The sequence below is a fragment of the Mugil cephalus genome, chromosome 7 (genome assembly GCF_022458985.1).
Source record: "Mugil cephalus isolate CIBA_MC_2020 chromosome 7, CIBA_Mcephalus_1.1, whole genome shotgun sequence".
NCBI classification, from domain to species: Eukaryota; Metazoa; Chordata; class Actinopteri; order Mugiliformes; family Mugilidae; genus Mugil; species Mugil cephalus.
The window spans coordinates 27,414,602-27,433,928 of record NC_061776.1 but is presented as its reverse complement, the minus strand read 5'-3'; the positions used below and the strand labels follow the sequence as shown (position 1 = coordinate 27,433,928).

The 19,327-nt window shown below is 39.1% G+C and overlaps 1 protein-coding gene across 1 annotated transcript in view; it reads right to left on the bottom strand.

The window, feature by feature from the left end:
* Nucleotides 1-19,327, bottom strand: part of LOC125011350 (cadherin-18-like) — a 113,602-nt gene that overhangs the window by 75,131 nt on the left and 19,144 nt on the right. Inside the window, exon 3 of the mRNA XM_047590521.1 lies at nt 1,400-2,720. Within this exon, the coding sequence (XP_047446477.1) occupies nt 1,400-2,266 (867 nt within the window). The 5' untranslated portion in view covers nt 2,267-2,720. The remainder of the gene's footprint in view (nt 1-1,399; nt 2,721-19,327) is intronic.

Here is a 19,327-nt window from a genome sequence, read left to right as displayed (position 1 = left end):
CACATTTCATGTTTGTTTGTTTTTTTGTGTTTGTTTGTTTTTTTACAGTCATATTCACACTGCTATATAGAAAGCAGTACTAATTCCTCTCCTCAGATCTACACAGAAGAAGGCTTCCCCAGATTGGTTGGACTAAATTATTTGCCTTGGCATATTTTTAGCTTGATTGCTCTGCCGAGGTTACTCTTCTTCCAGAAGAATGCTTAACATTTTTCATTTCACCCTGCAGGTCTGCAGTTATTTGCATTTCCTACAAAAAAATATGTTTTAAACTGGTGAAGGTGAATTCTATCATTATTACTATTACAAACAAACAGATTGCATTTATTTTACTGTTTCATTCAAAGCAGTTCCTACTTTTTGCTTGTCACTTCTGCCAGTGGCAGTGAGCAAGCATATAAGGTGTAGACTCCAACACTAAAAGTTAGTGTCTTGCCCAAGAACAATCTCTGTTGACACAGTCAGAAAGATTGAAGAATCAACTCTTATCATAAATGTCAACCTACTTAATCTACTGCACTGTACCACAGCCACCCCTCACTACACTTTACTGTCCAGTTGTTGACACATTTTTTACAATTTCATTTTTGTCCTGTGAACATAAATACAAGCTTCCTTGGAATATAGCCAGCCAGAGGGTATGATGCCATGCTTGTGAATGTTACCCAATGGGAATCTCTGACAGATTGAAACACTGAGGTCATCAACCTGCTGTGTCCATTCTTTTCAGCATTTGACTTTTACCATTTTTCCTCAATATCCATAGTAACTACCCTTCTGCACTTGCCCTCAATCCTTCAACTTCATTCCATTTAATAGTTCCCAAAAAACTTCACAAAAACAGTGTCTTTATTTATTTGCTGCCCTCAAAGTGTTGTGTTAATTCATTAATTAACTCAAACTGTGACAAACACTTGTAGATATATTGTATATGTTAAAACCTGAAGTTTGTAAGAAAATGATGTTGAATATTAATATTATATATTAATATTTAAAAAATAAATAATAAATAAGTACAAATAAATAAATAAAAGTGCAATGATATTGCATGCATCTATGTTATCTAAGGGGATAGGTGTTTGTGTTTGTCTGTGTGAGCTAATGGCTCAGAAAATGAAATAAATAGTAAATTAAGCAAAAAACAACAACAACAACATATGTCTTATGATCAGCTGTGCTGTGGAGCCTGCATAAACGATGCTGTAGCTTCTTCAGTTCTTTTACAAATTAAACTGTAAAAGAAAAAACAATTTCTGCATTTTGTTCTTAACCTTATATTAAAATTACAGCACATTCACTTGAGTCAGCACACATTCTGGGAAGATGAAACAAGGTTTATGTAAAAATAAATTGGATTCACCTGAGCTAATAACTAAATCAGAAGAAAAACATGTCTTACCTTTCCGACGTACTGAGCTTCAGATCCAATGTGTTCTTCCAAAACAAAGAACTGATTCCAGATCCAGCCTCTCTTGGGCCGATGTTGGGAATCCTTGTCTGTGTCCAATGACTTGGTCTGATTTCTTTGTTCTCTAAAGGATGTTCTGGAGTTTAGAGTGGAGATCTTTGAGTCTGATTTGGTATTTGTCTTTGTAGATTTGGAGTAGGATTTAGGAAAAGATAGGGAAGTCCGGTTGGCTTTGTTGTAGGTCCTGGGGTTCATAGTGTCCAGTGCTTTAGCTTTTTGATGAGAACTGGATAGTGAAGAGAATTTAGTGTTGGTGGCTAACTCAGAATTTCTCTCAGACCCAGTCACAACCAAATGTGGGACTGCTTTGGGAATTGACTGTGACAGTGATTCAGTCCTTGGTTTTGGATTGGTTTGGAGGGGGGTTGAAGATTGTTTTAAATTGTGGAAGATAGGTCTTGCTACATTTGGTTCATGCTGTGACATCAGTTTAGTGTTTGAGCTTGATACACCCTTGAAGACAGCCAGTGTAAAGTTTGTGTTGAACCCATAGTTTTCAGTAAGATTAGATATAGTGTCAAGTCTAGGTATTGACTGAGACTTTCCGCGAAGACTCTGATTGGATCTCAAGAGCTGGCTAGGCTTCAGTAGAGACATGGCATTTTCAGGACTGGTGCTTGGAAGTAGGGTTTGTCCTGGCAGTGATTTAGGACTCTGGCTTGGGAACAGGCTGGGGTTAGTGTTGGCATGTGGGCTTAGATTGCCCTGGGTCCCATAGCAACTCTTGGAGATAACACATAGGAAGACCACCAGAGAAAAAAGACAGGAGACTACAGTCACGTCAGCTGAACCTCTCATTTTAAAGAAATAATGATCCAGAAATGTCTTCTCCTCTCACCTCCACTGTGTCATACCCCCATGGGTATACACAAACACACCCACAGACTCACAGGTTCACAGTCCATTTCACAAAGCACATTAGCTTGCAGTTTTTACATGGTGCAGTCCAAAGAATCACTTCATACAGTTTCCCCATAAAAATAACTTTGCAATCTGGTTCACTTTGTTAATCTCTGTGTGGTCAATAGATTCCCCTTAATATGTGGTGGTTTTTCTCCTCCCAACATTGTCACCACATTTCGATTGTCGGATACTGCAACACCAAACCATTTGTAGTTAAGTCCAAACTTGTGTTTCAGCAATGTGCATACTATCAGCTATGACCAAACGCTGAAGTCCTTTTTCTTCATGTTGATTGCAGAAAGCCAACAGAAGATACTTGGTTCAGAAGGTCATCAAATGACTGCAGTTCCTGCAAGAGAGAAAATTAAATAAAAAACTGTTTAAAGGACCACTTACTCTAAATCTGAGAAGAACATTGAGCAGCAATGCCTGGGGACATCATCTTTGGAAACCTCTCTGATAATCAAACATTTGTAGCAGCCCCATCTCAAAAACAAATGACAATTCAGCAGTTCAGTGTTAGAAGACATCATTCACAGTGGAGTTATTGACTTTTTATTGAATCAGACCAGGTGTCACATCCAAGCATTAATAAAAGAAAAGGCTCTTCATTTTGTTCTGAATACATGTTTCAAATCATCACAGAGCTGGTTACAGTTGCAGTCCACATACACATCCACGTGCAGGTGTACAATGTTCAAATGTGATTACTTGAACAAGTCTCTGACTAGAAGATCCACCTACCCAAATCTCATTAGAATGTTGCTTCAACGGAGTAATACTGCAGGAAAAAGATGCCACATAGTCAATGCCACAATTTTGATGGAATGTTGTTGACCTAAAAGTACTGAAAAAGAATCATCAGAATCAGAAAAAAAAATATTTATCCCCAAAGGGCAATTAGGAGGGCGAAGAGCGGTACATAAAATAAGAGCAAGAGAATAACATAACAAAAGAATAAAAATTGGGTAAAAAAAAAACAAAAAAAACAAAGAAAAACAAAACAGCATATTATGTACAATGGCAGGCCTGCTGCCAGTAACCGGTTTCCAGGTATCTGTATTCCTCAACTGTCTCGACCGGAGAACCGTGGATCATAGTGGTGACAGCTGCCGCCAGTTCCTTTTGGCTGCTGGAGAAGGTCACCACCGTCTCCTTCGTTTTGCTGACATTCAGCTCCAGACAGGAAGAGTCACACCACTTTACGAACTGCTGCAGAGCGGGTCCATGGTGGAGGGAGGGACCAGACAGGAGGGACAGGAGAACTGTGTTGTCAGCAAACTTCTCCAGATGACAGTTGGGGTGAGTTGATCTGCACTCGTCAGTGTACAGAATGAAGAGCAGCGGAGAAAGCACACAGCCTTGTGGGGAGCCAGTGGAGGTGGTGAGGAGATCAGAGAGGTTATTGTTAATCCGGACTTGCTGGGTTCGGTTGGTCAGAAAGTCCAGGATCCAGAAGATGAGCTGGCTGCTCAAGTTGAAGTTCCGCTGGAGTCTCTCTGCCAGGATGTGTAGCTGCAGGGTGTTGAAGGCCAAGGAGAAGTCAGCAAACAGGAGTCTGGCGGAGGTGTTGGGAATCTCCAGGTGTCTGTGGATAGTGTCGATGATGAAGGCTTTGGCATCGTCAACACCTTTGTGGCTTTGATATTGGAGCGAGTCGAGTTGTGAGTTGGTCAGAGTGAGAATGTGTTGCTTGACTAGCCTCTCCATAGCCTTCATCACCTGGGAGGAGAGGGCCACTGGGTGCAGGTCGTTCAGGGCCCTGGGGGGTCTTTTGTTGATAATAGTTTTAAACTCCTTGGTGACCCAGGGTTTATTGTTAGGGAAGATGGTGACAGTCTTAGTGGGAATGATGTTTTCCTCACAGAAGTTGATGTATGAAGAGACGACATTCACCTGTTCGTTTAGAAGTCATCAGAAGAGGAAAGGAGGTTGGTCCAGTTAGTAGATTCGAAGCATCCCTGGAGGACGGCTATACTCTTGTTAGTCCACTGCTTGATGGTGTTGGTAACCTTCTTAATTTTTCTGATGACTGGGGTGTAGGTAGGATCGAGCAGGATGGTGAGGTGACTGCTTTGTAGGTGTCCGGGACAGAACCATAGCATCGAGTGTCCTTCCCAGAAAGGTGGAGCAATGGATGTATTGTTCAAAGCTTTTCAGAGATTTTCCAGGGTTGCAGTGATTAAAACCTCCAAGAATGAAATTGGGGGAGTCAGGGGATAAATGTTCAAATTTGAACCATCGATGTGTAGTGCTTTGTTGTCATCGCCATGATTAAGCCAAGTCTCAGTAAATGCCAGAATGGATGCATTCCTGTTCTCATGCAGATGGTTCACATTAGCCTGAAGTTCGTCCAATTTATTCCTTTGTGAGCGGACATTGGCAAGGATGACTGCCGGCAAAGTCAGCTGTTTACCTGTTGCTCGCCGAAGTCGCGATCTGATACCTCCCTTCTTTTTCCCCCGTCTGGTCACCTTGTGCAGTTTCTGTTTGGTGTTGGACTGATCAAACTCGAATGTCCATTTCCGAATCTCCCCAGGAAGAGTGTCGGGGGAGAACGGAGCCGGACTGAGGTTGAGACACAGAAGGTTGCAAGCTGCCAGGGTATCATCTGCTGAAATGTAATTGTATCATACCTTGCAAATTTCATCCTCAGAAGTCACAAATACAAAGTAATATATCATCCAAAGGCATGAGAAATTGAACTTTACTGTTCTTGCTTCTTCTCAGTATAATTATTGCTCTGCAATCACAACGTCAGTGTGCAAAGCCATCTGCTAAATCTACACTTGAAAGCATGCTTATTCCCATAACTGTTTTTTCCATAGCCCTGACAGATCAATGTCAGTTGGTGACAACACATAAATGGAATACACACTACCATCTGTTCATCATTTTGGAAAATAAGTAAACAGATCTGATGTTGTGCTAATGACAGCATTGTGCTTAACCTGTCTCAACTTAGTTCACTGAGAGACAGGGAAGCAACTTTGAAGCAACAATAAAGTCAACTTTATTGTAAGTTCCGCTACACTACATACAGAGAATGGAACCCCACAGTGAAAGACGCAACCAGTAAACATGAGAGAAAACATGCAGTATACAGCAGACAAAGTACAGTAATTACAAATGTGCAGTACAGTTTGCACAGTTTTGTATATGTTTAGCAGGGTCTCACAGTTGCATATGGTGTACACAATAGGGGATGGACTAATCGCCCTGTCAGTTTGTTGACTTTACTGCTTCCATAAGTCACTGATCATCTGACAATAACCCAATGAATGCCTCCTAGAAGATTTGTGAGGGGCCCAGGTGGTCATTGCAGCAAACTAGCATTGGATCATCAAGTATATGGAAATATTTCACTAAAGACGAAGAACACTGTGACACGCAGAATGTGTCAGTAAGTTCTGAAATGCAACAAATCTACTACTGCATTACACACTCATCTGAAAAATCATCCTCTAATGCTAGCAGAGGAATGCTCCAAATCCTCTTGACAGTAGTCAATTAAGAACTTCAGCAAAAGCCCTGCAGTAAGAGATAGGGGAAGGTAGTAGTGGATAATGTGAGGATAAATCACAAATCAAATCACAGATTACATGAAGGACAGTAACATGATGGGCAGCAGTCTTAATGGGAAAAATATGAACTCATATACTTATTTGAGAGCCTTTTCTTATATACTTGTATATACACATTTATACAAATACACACACACACACACACACACACACACACACACACACACACACACACACACACACACACATATATATATATACACTGCCTCCTGTGCGAAAATGACATATACTAATAAATGGGTTATATCTTCACATCTCTAAGGGCTATATGAATAATGTTGGTCACCTGTGACACAAACACCTGTGAGATTGCTACAAAAGTGTCTGAATAAACATATATGTTACTGTGTCAGAGAAAATTCATCTAGAAAAAAATAGAAAATATAAATTTCTGTTCTCACCTAAAAAAAACCCTGATATGTGGAATCAAATCCCAATTCAAATATGAATTAGTAATGTAAAATCTGATGAGTAACTGTGCAAAAGTAGATAGTAAAAGGCGAACCTGAACAATTTTAGAGATGTTTTAGCCCATTTATGTCCAGGCGGAACCACCAATTGTGTCCACCAATCTATCAACCAATCGGAGTCTCGAATCGAAAGCCAAACTTCAACCACCTAAATTTACCGTAGCAACCACCAATGACAATCCAGAGCAAAGTAAACCCAAAGATCGCATATCGTCAGAACCCTACACTCCAACCTAGAAGCCTCTTCCTTTTTATTGAAACAAACGGAGTGCCACGATTCATTCCAAACTGATGCTGAGTCATAGGAGAAGCCATTAGCAGCGTTTTTTGGAGCTGGAATGTAACATTTAATCACAAAACAGCAAATGTTAGACATACTTGATGATTTTGTGAATGTTATTTTCGCGACTCTTTGCCTTCTAGCTCTCTGAGATTTTGTTGCACAGTGAAGAAACAGACATCGTAATCAACAGCATCACTGCTTTCATTTGACATCTCGCTTGTGTGGCTAACTTCAAGTGGTGAGGTTAGTAGAAGAACTAAGTGAGACACCGTATTCATGTTTTTATCACGTTCCCACACAATTGCTTCGGATTTTATTTGTGTTTCGTTTTTTTTAATGCCTGATAGATGCTTTTAGATGATTTTCTCCCCATCATTTTGGTATATTATATGTTCGGAATGGTGCATGCCATCATGCATTTAGATAATCTATTGCTATCTATTGCACAGCAGATCTCACCTCAGCCCCCTGTATGGGGGCGCTAGAGTTGAATTGGTACTGTACTGTTCTCTCTCTGCTTTGAGAAAACAGAGTAAGTGATAAAGATTCAAATAATTATAATTATAATTATAAATAATTATCAGAAAAGACTGTCAATACATTCACTTAAACTAAAAGAAGGATTTAGGCCATTTTCCAAGTTAATGTGAACATGTAATATATGACATAACTCTCCTGGCTACAGTTACCATACATTATGCAATACATGTGACCATTGTGTCCAATAGTCCAAATTTAAGCATATAAATAAATTAGAACTACAATAAATATTAAAAGAGACTTTCTTCCCTGCTGAATAGCTGGTGAACACATTAAGTCTCAAAGATAAGACAGGACAAGGCTGTGCTATGCTATTTTGCCTTCATTGGCAGCCATTTAGTTTGAACTTGATGCCCAAAAGTGTCATGTACTTACATGAATCCATTTGACAGATAAGGGGCCAATCGACCTTAATTGTATGAGCAGTTAGAGTGGAAACTTCAAGGATCTAACGAGCACTAATAACAGAATATGCCATGAGTATTTAATGTCCATGGATTGTTATTTTAATACTTTATAAAGTCCAACATAAAAAAATCAGTAAAGGATAATGAACAATTTCAGAGAAAATTGATCTGGGACAAAGTAGAAAATATAAATTTCTGTTCTCGCCTAATAATAATGAAATAAAATAAAAAAAAAACTTGATATGTGGAATCAAATCCCAATTCAAATATGAATTAGTAATTTAAAATTTGAGTAACTGTGCAAAATTAGATAGTAAAAAGGTGAACCTGAATAAAAGTTGCATCTTGTAACTCCAGAAGAAAGAGCTGAGCCGTGTTAGGAGATTCTTATAGATATCAATCCAGTGAATTTTTCATACTGAGCAATTCATCATCTCTATGTTCACTCCTAACTCCTAATATTCAGTTCAATTCAATTTTATTTATATAGCGCCAATAACAATACAACTTGTCTCAAGATGCTTTCCAAAAACCAGCCTGAAACCATCAGAGCCAGCCTGAGGGTGACGGTGGCAAGGAAAAACTCCCTTTTAACAGGAAGAAACCTTGAGTAGAACCCAGCTCATATGGAGGGACCCATCTGCAGAAAGCCAGCCGGGTAGAAACAGAGAATATAGAGATAAAAGAAGAGCAGGTGAAACAAGATAAACAAACTTCTGTCATAGATACATACATCAAGCTGAAGGAAACACGTACAATTTAATAATGTAACACATAGCTGAAGATCTATGAGACAGTTTGTGAGTATAACAGGAATCATGGGCAGGTTGGAGAATTGTTCATCCAGGTAGGAGTGGACAACTGCAAGAGGCCATGAAGACTGGGGCAGAAGTAATTTATGGAGCTCCACAGCACTCCAGGCCATGAAGGCTGGGCTGGTTGATGAGGCCACGGCAGCAGATGTAGCTTAGAACTCCACAGGTCAGATACTCAGCACTCCAGACCAGAGACCCTCACAAGAAGATGGATTATTAATGTAAAATTTGAGTAACTGTGCAAAAGTAGATGGTAAAAAGGTGAGCCTTGTTAAGAGATTCTTGTAGATATCAATCCAGTGAATTTTTCATACTGAACAATTCATCATCTCTATGTTCACTCTTACTCCTACACTCCTGTTCACTCTTACATTCTCTCACCTAACAATAAATTTTCTTTTAAACTAACGATGATTCTGTACATTTTGCATAATATGTGCATTCCTACGTATAACATTTGTACATTCCATTACTGGGAATTAAATCCAATTACTGGGAATGACCCTATACCAGCATTAACATCTGTCCAATGCTGTCCTAAAACAGCTCTGACATACAGTAACTATATCCAATATACAGGATTAGTAGGTCTAGGATTAGTAGTGAATAGGGAGCCTCCAAGCTGGTTTTTCAGTAGCCTTTAAAACCAGACATAAAGGTAGCTGGCAGTAGGCTGCTTACCTGGCTGCTAGCAAAGGTCTTTTGGCTGAGAGTTTTCCTGATTGCTGAGTGGAGATCAGGCATAAAGTATTAACAGATATTTTAACATTCTGCCTCAGCCTACTCCATCAGGAGTAAAGTGCATCTCAGCCAGGCTATAAAATAACTCTGGCAAGATGTTCCGGCCACAGTCTCTCATCTGACTTTTGGATCATTTGGGTCCAAATCTGACATCCCCACTTCTCATTAGCAGGCACTTTTGGAAAAAGTTTTGAGGAACCAGAAAAGTGAGCTTCTGTGATAAAATGTCCTAACATGTACAGCTAAAATTAATGCAAATGAATTAAATCAAAACAGTTGTGACCTTACGGAATGTATAACTTTAAACAGTAAACTGGATTTAACCAGATACACTTCAATGATCCAACATTTTATGGCCAGAGAGAAAACAATATAACTCACAGTGTCTTTACTGCAGTCCAAGGACAGGGGATGTACACTACAATTTCTTTTGGTTTCTAGAGATCTATCAAAACAAATTAGCCAAGGATTAGTATTCAGTGTTGCTAATTATGATGCTAATTGGAAGGGAATACACAATGGACCTCCGAAGGAAGGATGAGGCTGTGACTTGAATACTGACATGATTTCTGACTTTCATTTAGACTGCACTCTCTTTCTCTGTCCACTGGTAACTTCACTTGCTATCTATCTGTTTATCTTTGTTTCACAGAATTGTTCCATCGATGCTGTGCGTATTTCACTCAGGTTACTTCGGTGCTATTACAAACTAATTTCAGTCTTCAACCGCAAAGCGTGTGACAACTTCTTTTTCGTTTCTGTACAGCTGCTCACCACAGATGTAAAGGATGGTTATCTGAGTTACCATAATGTATGTTTCATTTTTATTGCTCAAACCAGCCCATCTGGAAACAAGACTCAGTATATTAGGCTTTGCATTGCCACCATATGATTGGATAATTGCATGGACAAGTAGATATACTGTACAGCTGTTGCTAATCAAATGTTCAGCGAATGTTTGTATCTCTAAGGCCTGATTTACTAAAGGTTAGCAAGTGCAAAAATGTTGCAAATGTCATTACACTAACACAACACAAATCACATTAGCAAAGAGTTCTTTGTTGTCAGGGTCTTACTGGGGATCATTTCTACTTTTGCTGGTCTCTAATAGAATTACTAAATTAATCTTAGCAGAATCGTTTTTACAATGACTGGACAACTGTCGATGGAGTCTAACAGTCAGTACTATGTCTATTTAGCCATTTTCTATCTCAAGTTGATGTGTTTTAAAGATACAACTGTGAAGTGTTAGCCTTCATCATATGATTTCCTTCCTATGTCTGAATGATAATTTACCATCCAACTTTAGTGCAGTAGTAACAAAACTCCAGCAGTGTACTGCACAACAGACACCATCAGAGCTAGATTCATGCTGACCACCATTTACTGTAGGTGGTACACTGATTATAGTAGATCACTTTCAACATGTAAACCAACAACATGCGCAACCTATAATCTTGTGCATGCAATTTAGTGCCCCTTATTTGGGATCTCGGTATCTCAAGCCCAATGTGACTACTTAGAGAATCTCAATCAGTGTCTGGAAGGGTCTAAATTCCACAGTTGTGGAAGTGGAAATAATGATGACATATTATGGCATCATACTGGTAAGAAATAATGGGCGTCATGTATGAAACATTTATAATTGCTCTCGGCCACATGTCAGCCAATACACACAAAAGCCCATTTGCATATTCTGCTGGGAAATATTTTTAATGATGATGACAATTTACAGTGACGCAGAAGAAAAATATTTCTGAAATCATTCACTCATTTAATAATTTGAATTGTTTAAAGTTATTAAGTGGATATTGCCGTTCACAGATCCCATGTACAATTTTCTTATTTACCTCTTACGCCACTGTTCAAGAGTAGATGTAACAGAACAATAATTTAACATTTATGCATGAGACCTATGGAATTCAGCACACTGTGCCTGTTCACACCTCGCCTTAAGATCTGATCTGGGCGTTCCAACAGAAAGTGTCAGAATCAGAGGTTGCCAATCAGTGGTTGCCATGGCAACTTGAGGTGGTTGTCAATTATGACAGAGGCACGCTAGGCAGAGACAGACAGAAAAAAAGGGAATTTTCTCCTTCTGCGCTGGTCTCACATTTGGGGTTACTGTGACAAAAAATCATCGTAAGACTTTCCTGAACACTTTCCTGAAGACTTGAAGATATGTTTTTTGTCTTTCTATAGTAAATATTTTGGAGACACGTGCAAGTTTTAAACAGGGGTCCCTTCTACTTCTCTCAGAAAATCTTTGCATTTGAGACAATGGAGAGCTGAAAGAGATGTGACCACTCAGATGCTCACATTTTAAATTCTGTAAGTCTCACTGCTTTGACGAGCACATTGTGAAAGACAGAACAAGTTTGTCTACAACTGTGGAAAAAATCATGTGTGTAGAGTGTGAATTGTGGCCAGGAGGAGTGTGGAAAGACAAAAGTTTCAGACAATTTCAGACAACTTCCTCCACTCTGGCTGATGATGTCACCCACTCTAGCACAAACATTCCGTGCAATACACACCCATATAATCTCAAACCTTCTCCAAAAACGATCATGGTCATTGAACAGTGACTGATCAAAAACTATATGACCTATCAAAGTTTAAATGAAGTTTCTAGGTGAAAGTATGCCTGAGCAGTAGACTGCATGTTTTGATATATAACTTGTCCTATGACTTGAAGAGGGAGGAAGAGGAAAAATAATGCATGTATTATAACAACAGTGCCTCAGCGCATTGCCCCGTGGCCCTAATAACAATTCTGATTTTGTGCCTTGCATTGGCCCAAACTGTAGATCTGAAAAAATCTAAAAAGTTAATTGCATTTGTGCAAGAACATGTTTCATATACACATGCTCAAAATCAAAGGGGCCTCAGGTGTGGCTGTGACCATGTGGAAATAATTCACACAAGTCAGGTAGTAGGGTCCCAGAATTTTGCTTAGAGTCCAGCAAGCGCAGGACTAGCTCTGAATGACAATAAAGGAATGTTTGTGATAATGAACCGCAATCACATTCACATTTTACACCTGGATTAATGTCTCAACACGAATTGCATTAGCTCAGAGTTCTTTGTTGACATTGTCTTACTGGGGACTTCTGATTTTGCTCATCACTAATAGAATTACTGAAGTAATCACAGCAGAATTGTGGATGACTGAATGACTGGATGACTGGACAAGTGTGACATGAATAAAATACTGTAACTATCTTTCAGTCTAACAGTCAGTACTATGTCTGTATCTTAAGTTGATGTGTTATAAAGGTGCAACTGGGAAGTGTTAACCTTCATCATGTTATTTCCTTCCTTCCTTCCTTCCTTCCTTCCTTCCTTCCTTCCTTCCTTCCTTCCTTCCTTCCTTCCTTCCTTCCTTCCTTCCTTCCTTCCTTCCTTCCTTCCTTCCGTCTGAATAATAACTTACCATCCCCTTTGCTGGAGTTTTGTTAGTACTGCTCTCAGTGTACTGCACAACAGGCTCTTTGCTGCTGCACCATCAGAACTAGGTTCATGCTGACCAACATTTACTGTAGGTGGTACACTGACTGTGCATAGTCAGTACCTTTTATTCTTTTTTACTTTTCTAGCTAAGGGTAAATTCAAGAAAGAGGCATAAAATAGGTAAAAAGAGTTTTAAAAGAAACATATCTGACCCCAGCAGTATACTCACAATGAGAGGAGACTTTCATCTTTTCAGACTAGTGTTAGTTTAATAGAAACAACCCAGATTTCTACATTTCACTTCTTATTTTAGAGCTGTTGAAAACATACTAACTGTATATTTTTTTATGTTTCTAAAACTCATATTTTGCTGAAAGTAAACTCAGCAGTTTGTGCATGTCTGTTTTGAGGATTTTATTTCAACAAGGCAAAGACTGATGCAAGGTAAAAAGTTTTGATACATTTTGTTGTAGTATATTTCCGCTCGGTCAATTAAAACAAATCCACTGATGGAAGTTTGGCATCCACTGACGTGTAGAGAGAAACACAACAGACGGCAAGTTTGACGTCACAAGACATATTTGAAATCCCTGCAGCAAAATAACTACTGGAACAGTGTCAACACCAAGCAGCACTAATTCACTCAACAGACAAATTGAGACAATGTCTGAAAGTTGGAACCAGACAAGTACTGTATTCCTATCAGGCATAACATTATGATCACCATCTTGTGACAATACAGTGTTCTGCTAGGAAACTTTTGGACCTGTATCATGACCTGGCTCAGACGAGGGGCAAAGGAACATTCATGCAGATGTTACTTAGACATGTACCACACACCTAGATCAGAACAGACACCCCCACCACATAGCACACCTTGGTGGCAGCAGCCATCCCCTGCAAAATGGAAGGAAGCATCAAGGTTCATTTCTAGTAATACAGCTAGCCTTGCTAAAGGGAACATTACTGCATGTTACTGAAGTTTGAGGACACGTGTTGCCAGTGGGCCTGTTCACTCGCTTTAGTGGGCTTTCAGACACAGCCTCACTCATTTAAGCAAAAAGCTGCTTCCCTCTACACTTCAGAGACATCCCGTAAATGCACGGGGGCCACTAATGCCTCAGTTGATTTAGGAAAGATGCACTTTCACAGTAAGTGAACAATTTCACTATCTATGCTGCCTCTTAAGACGTCCCTTGACACTGCACGAGGATCCGGTCAGACCTCATGTGTGAACCATTTTACAGTTATATAAACTGCCCATTTTCACAACGGTGATGCACACAAAACTTCACACTCCATCATCCAGACGAGTTGACACTCTTAGCAGAATATATTTTGAAATATGGTGTGAACTGTCACATACAAAGTAAAGTCTGAGTTTGAACCCCACCAGGGTTGGCTGGGGGATATCTGTGAATAGTTTTGTACATTGTACTCATGTCTCTGTGAGTTCTATCCTGATGGATATCAAAATCCCCTCTAGGACTGAATATCAATTAATTGTGGATGTTTTCGTCTGAACAGCACTAGCAGTGAATGGCGGTGTCCCTCAACTACCCCCAATGGCCTCAGATGGTCCTCCAAAGGATTAAAATACTAGTAATTGCTATAAGACCATCATGCTAGATATAATAATGTACTGTGACTTTCAACAGCTCTCATGAACTTAGATTGCAGAGACACTGAATAATTCAATTCAGTTTTATTTTATTCAAATAGTGTCGAGAAGAATACAAATTGTCTCAAGACACTTAAAAGAAACTCCAGCCTGAGATCCCAAGACTCTTTGGCCACCTTTATATTTTTATATGTCTTTATTTGTGATTTTCTCTGTTAGTGTGCTGATTAGGAGTCTACAAAGATAGGTGTGTGCCATGGTACTACTTATTTTCTGTGGGAGGCCACAGAAGATGTTAGATGTTTTTGGTTTTTGATATTGTTTGTAACCTTTGTTTGCTTTGTTAAGTTGGCCCAACCTTACAACAGTATGAAAAGACCTGGGCGTGCATTTTGCTTCCCTATAGTATAGAGACACAGCTTATCGGTTGGTTATATCTACAAGTATATGAGGTGTGACAATTTTTTAGCGCAGTGACCTATGATTAACTGCCCATGATTTATTTAGGGAGCATATGATTAGTCCCTTTCTGAGAGGAGCCAGAACCTTATACAAGGTCTCTACTTTCATACATAAATCTGCATCCGTCTGACAGTTCTAGGGCTGTTGTTTCAGTAGCAACATTAAGAAGCCTCCCTGCTTTCATTTGCTTTTGATGCTGGTGGCTGTAACTGCAAACTCAACTCTTAATCCGTGTGTTTGCATATTATCTTGGTAAATTTTGTAAATCATATTGTGTTTCCACACCACTAAGCAACAGCACAACATGAGAGGAATGTCTCCAGACAATGACTTGAATTCCTCTTTTTAACTGAAAACCAACTACTTCATGTTTATTTTACTTTCCCTTTGTATTTTTTCCTGCCTGCATAGATTTTAGAAGACGCCAGTATGCTACTGTTACAATAAGTAAATACAGACATAGACACACAGCAGTTTGTTTACTTAGCTTATTGGTAGAGAGGCACTATGGTTTTGATGACCTAATATTGTATAAATCTGAAGATTAGGGTCGTAGCAACAGATGCTCTGTGCATGAATTTCAGAGTTGTATGATGAATTTAAACTAACTTTACAGGAGTGAGCAGGAGAAAAACAAACATTGTGTTAAATCTGAAATGTTTTCTTTGACAAATTAATCGTGTATACACTCAAGCTGATACATTTTTTGTTCTCAAGTACACCACTGCACAGAATTTGCATTATTTCTTGTTCGGCTTTTCCTGTCTGAATGATGCCAGTCACACATTGGAAACATAGACTGCAAAAAAGATGCATAATGGAAAAGTTCCTATAAAGTGAGGCTAATGCAAGTACAGCTCCCTCTGGTGTCTGCCTGCAGTATAGGTCATAAGCTCCATGTCATCAATCAGTGTGTTTACACGCAGAGCGTAATGGAGCTGAATTCGACTTTCTGACTACAGTCCTGGTGCCCAGTTTACATGCAGCGGAGAAAATTGAATAACTGACATGTCCTCCTCCACACTAGGTGGTGATATGTGTGTATGTGAAGATGCTATCCCTCAGACGGTTCTTCCACCAGGTCTGTTTACCTTCTCCTTCTTCTGCAGCCGGCTTTCTTGGATGTTTTTGTTCCGGGGTTACACGCCAGCACCACGGTTGTGGAGCATGGTCACATGCATTATCCTATTAGTTGTCCTATTAAGTGTATACATGGCGGAGAAACCCGAATTCCAATCGTATTATCTGGGTGTCTTGATTGGATAAAAGGAACTCCGATTTTAGTCGGAGTAATGTTTTTTTCACGTGCATGTAAACATACTGAATGTTAATGGATGGGAAGTGTCCACTGTTCTGAGAAGTTTTATTTTAGTGTAGTTATTTGACACTATAGAAACAGGATGTAACATTGTGATGCCAACTGCTCTGTACAGTGGTCCTGTAGGTCTGTGAGAATTGGAAAAATGAACTCTGGTTGGTTTCCTTCCACCTCCAAAGACATGTTTGTTAGGTTAATTGGTGACCCTAGGTGTGATTGTTAATGGTTGTATGTCTCAGTGTTAGCCCTGCGATAGACTGGCGACCTGTCCAGGGTGTACCCCGCCTCTCACCCGATGACAGCTGGGATAGGCTCCAGCAACCCCTGCAATTTCATTACATTTTAAAGGGACATCCATTCATGAATCACTGTGTCTCCTTTGTTTCCCTTTGACCCAAGCCATAATTACTTGAAAAAATTCACTGAACATTAAACATTTATTTGGAGGAATTTGTCTTTAAATCTGCTCCTGTCATTTGTCTTCAGGAGTTTCACAAATCCACAGCAGGCATACCATTTCATCTGGTCAAACATGTGACTAGAAAAATATATTCTTACTGTGACATTATGAAGCACAGCTTTGTCACAGGTCACTGACCAATCAGTGAGTTAATGTTAGTCATTCAGTCAAAGGAGAAAACAGGGCTGTTTGAGATAAACATTTCTTGTCTTCAGGACTTTATTTTTGTAAATTCATATAAGATAAGATAAGATAAGATAAGATAAGATAAGATAAGATAAGATAAGATAAGATAAGATAAGATAAGATAAGATAAGATAAGATAATCCTTTAATTTATCCCATCAAAGTGGTTATAGTAGGTCCCCCGTGGGCCAAAAGTAAACACTGATTAGGGAAAATAAGGGGTATTGATGTGGGAACATATTTAACAATGAAAGGTATAAAAATAGAATATGTGTTTGTTTGAGCCTTGGTGAGTGAATATCCTCAGGGATTTTTTCACACAACAAAGTGAATGCATGTTTGTAACATGTTCTGTCACAGGATGAATATAGATTTTTCCTTTTGGTAAAGTAATAATTGATTATTTTTATGTTGAAACAGAATCCTAAAGGCATAATATAAATTCAATTTTTGAAATCTTACACTGATCAACCATAACATATGGCATGACACAATGTTAAACTTTGATGGCTAGTAGACTGAATCAGAGCTCCAAAACTGCAGGCCAAATGGAGGCATCCCCAGAGGTTAATATCAAAACAAAGCTGAAAAGTGGCCGCAAGGTTCCCTCTCTGATGCAAGGTTGTCCATGTGCTCAGCTTTGCATTAATTAGCTCATATTGCTAAAAGGGTTATTGCTGGCTCTAGTATCAGCAGTTCATGACAGTTTGTTTTGCATGCGGCTGCATGGGAGACCAGTCAATAGATCCATATAAGATACTGTACACTGCTGAAAACACCTGCAATGGGCACATGAGCATCAGAACTGACCACAGAAGATGGTGATCTACTTTAATAAATAATAAAGTGTTTTCTTTTAAATCACATGAACTTTGATGTTGCAGTTACATCTACATAAATACAAGAGCCCTGGTTTGGTGTGTGTGCACATGTGCCATTACCAACCATATCAGCTGTGGCTTTATGCATCATGTTCAGCTGACATGTTAATTCAGTGTTCCTGTGTCCAGAGGGCTCATTGTTTGTGCCAAATGGGCACCACATGACAGTGTTTGTCATTGCATTCTTTATTTTACATACATCAGCTGACATAAACAGACGAGTCTGTCTGGACAATGGTCCATGCTTAAGAAAGATCTGTGGTTTGAGTTTCAGAACTTTATTTTTAGTTCATCATTAAAAAGATAGCTGCAGTGCTGCTTGCCTACATGGCTTGACAGAATCTCTACAAAAACAGCACAATCAGGTACACTTGTTTCTATTTAGTACAGTGGGTTTCTTGTGTTTTGTAAAGTGCAATAATTTGGAGTTTAGTCATTTGAGTATTTTAATCCAAATATATAAAGTATCACAAATGCTGCCTGCAAAGCTCCATAAATGTGAAAGTGGCAAAAGCTACAAAAATCTGTGTTGTCTGTGACATTGTAGGTGACTCGCCTTTTGAGTGTCACTCAAGCGCTTGTTTCTGTCATCAGCTGTCGGGTTAGGAACTTGTATTGGCTGTATGAACAACACAGAAACAGTTGAAGCACTCACATATCATTGGTTGAGGCATCAGTGCATCAGAAGCAGCAAAAAATTTAAAGCCAACTCAATAAACATGTTATGCTTATTGATTCATATTCCATGAAAATGCATTGTGCCTTGTTGCTCAGGAGCTCACTACCTTCAGTGCTATGGGAAAACTTCTTTGGGGATTGGTCAGAATTTTGCTGGAAAAACAGTTTATCAGCAGTGATGTGGTCACTGGCATTTATTTCTGTCCTGTGGTTTATGTAGCAGTAATATGTGCATGAATGACATCTTCATTTGGATTGAGCATATAGGCTACTCATAGAAATCAACATTTTAATGTACTCCTGAACACGCACTCTGGAGGCTTACAACAACCCATTCAAACGACATTTTCTCTTCCAAAGCTGTATCTGGTTATGGCTTGGTTATATAATTATTAGAATTATTTAGAGATTGCAAGCAGGCTGGGACTACTCTCTCAAACTAGTCTCAGCTTGGTGGATTTGTTCCAGAAAGGAGTGTGAATCTGTGTTCAAACAAGCCCGATCGAACTGACCTGGTGTAGAAATGCTCACAGTTTTGAAAACGACAAATACCCTAAGAAAACTCTTGACTATACAGATTACATGTAGTAGCCATTTTATTCAAATCTAAGTGTTCGTACACAGCAAAAACTTGTGTTGTTGAAGTGATTTCTAAAGGTCCTCGGAGCTTCCTCTAATTAAACACATAAAAACTGCTTTGTGTCACCTTTGGCACCTGTCCCAAGTGTTGCCTGTATAATAACACCCTACCCTAGGGTCTGACAGCAGACTAACAAAAGAGGAAACATCCAAAACAAGCATGACAACTTTTTTTTGAACTTCAAAAGATAAGATGATATCTTAAATGATTAAATAAGCATGCACACAAGTGGCTCTTTCACTGCATTATTTGAAAAATCCGTAACCCCTTAAAACACAGTCTGTAAAACATTAAATTGGATCTATCTATCTATCTGCATATATATATATATATATTTACACACAAAAATCTGAATGTTGATTTGCTTTGGGATTTATACATTTTATTCCTCTGGGATGCACACTTTTTAAAATATTATTCT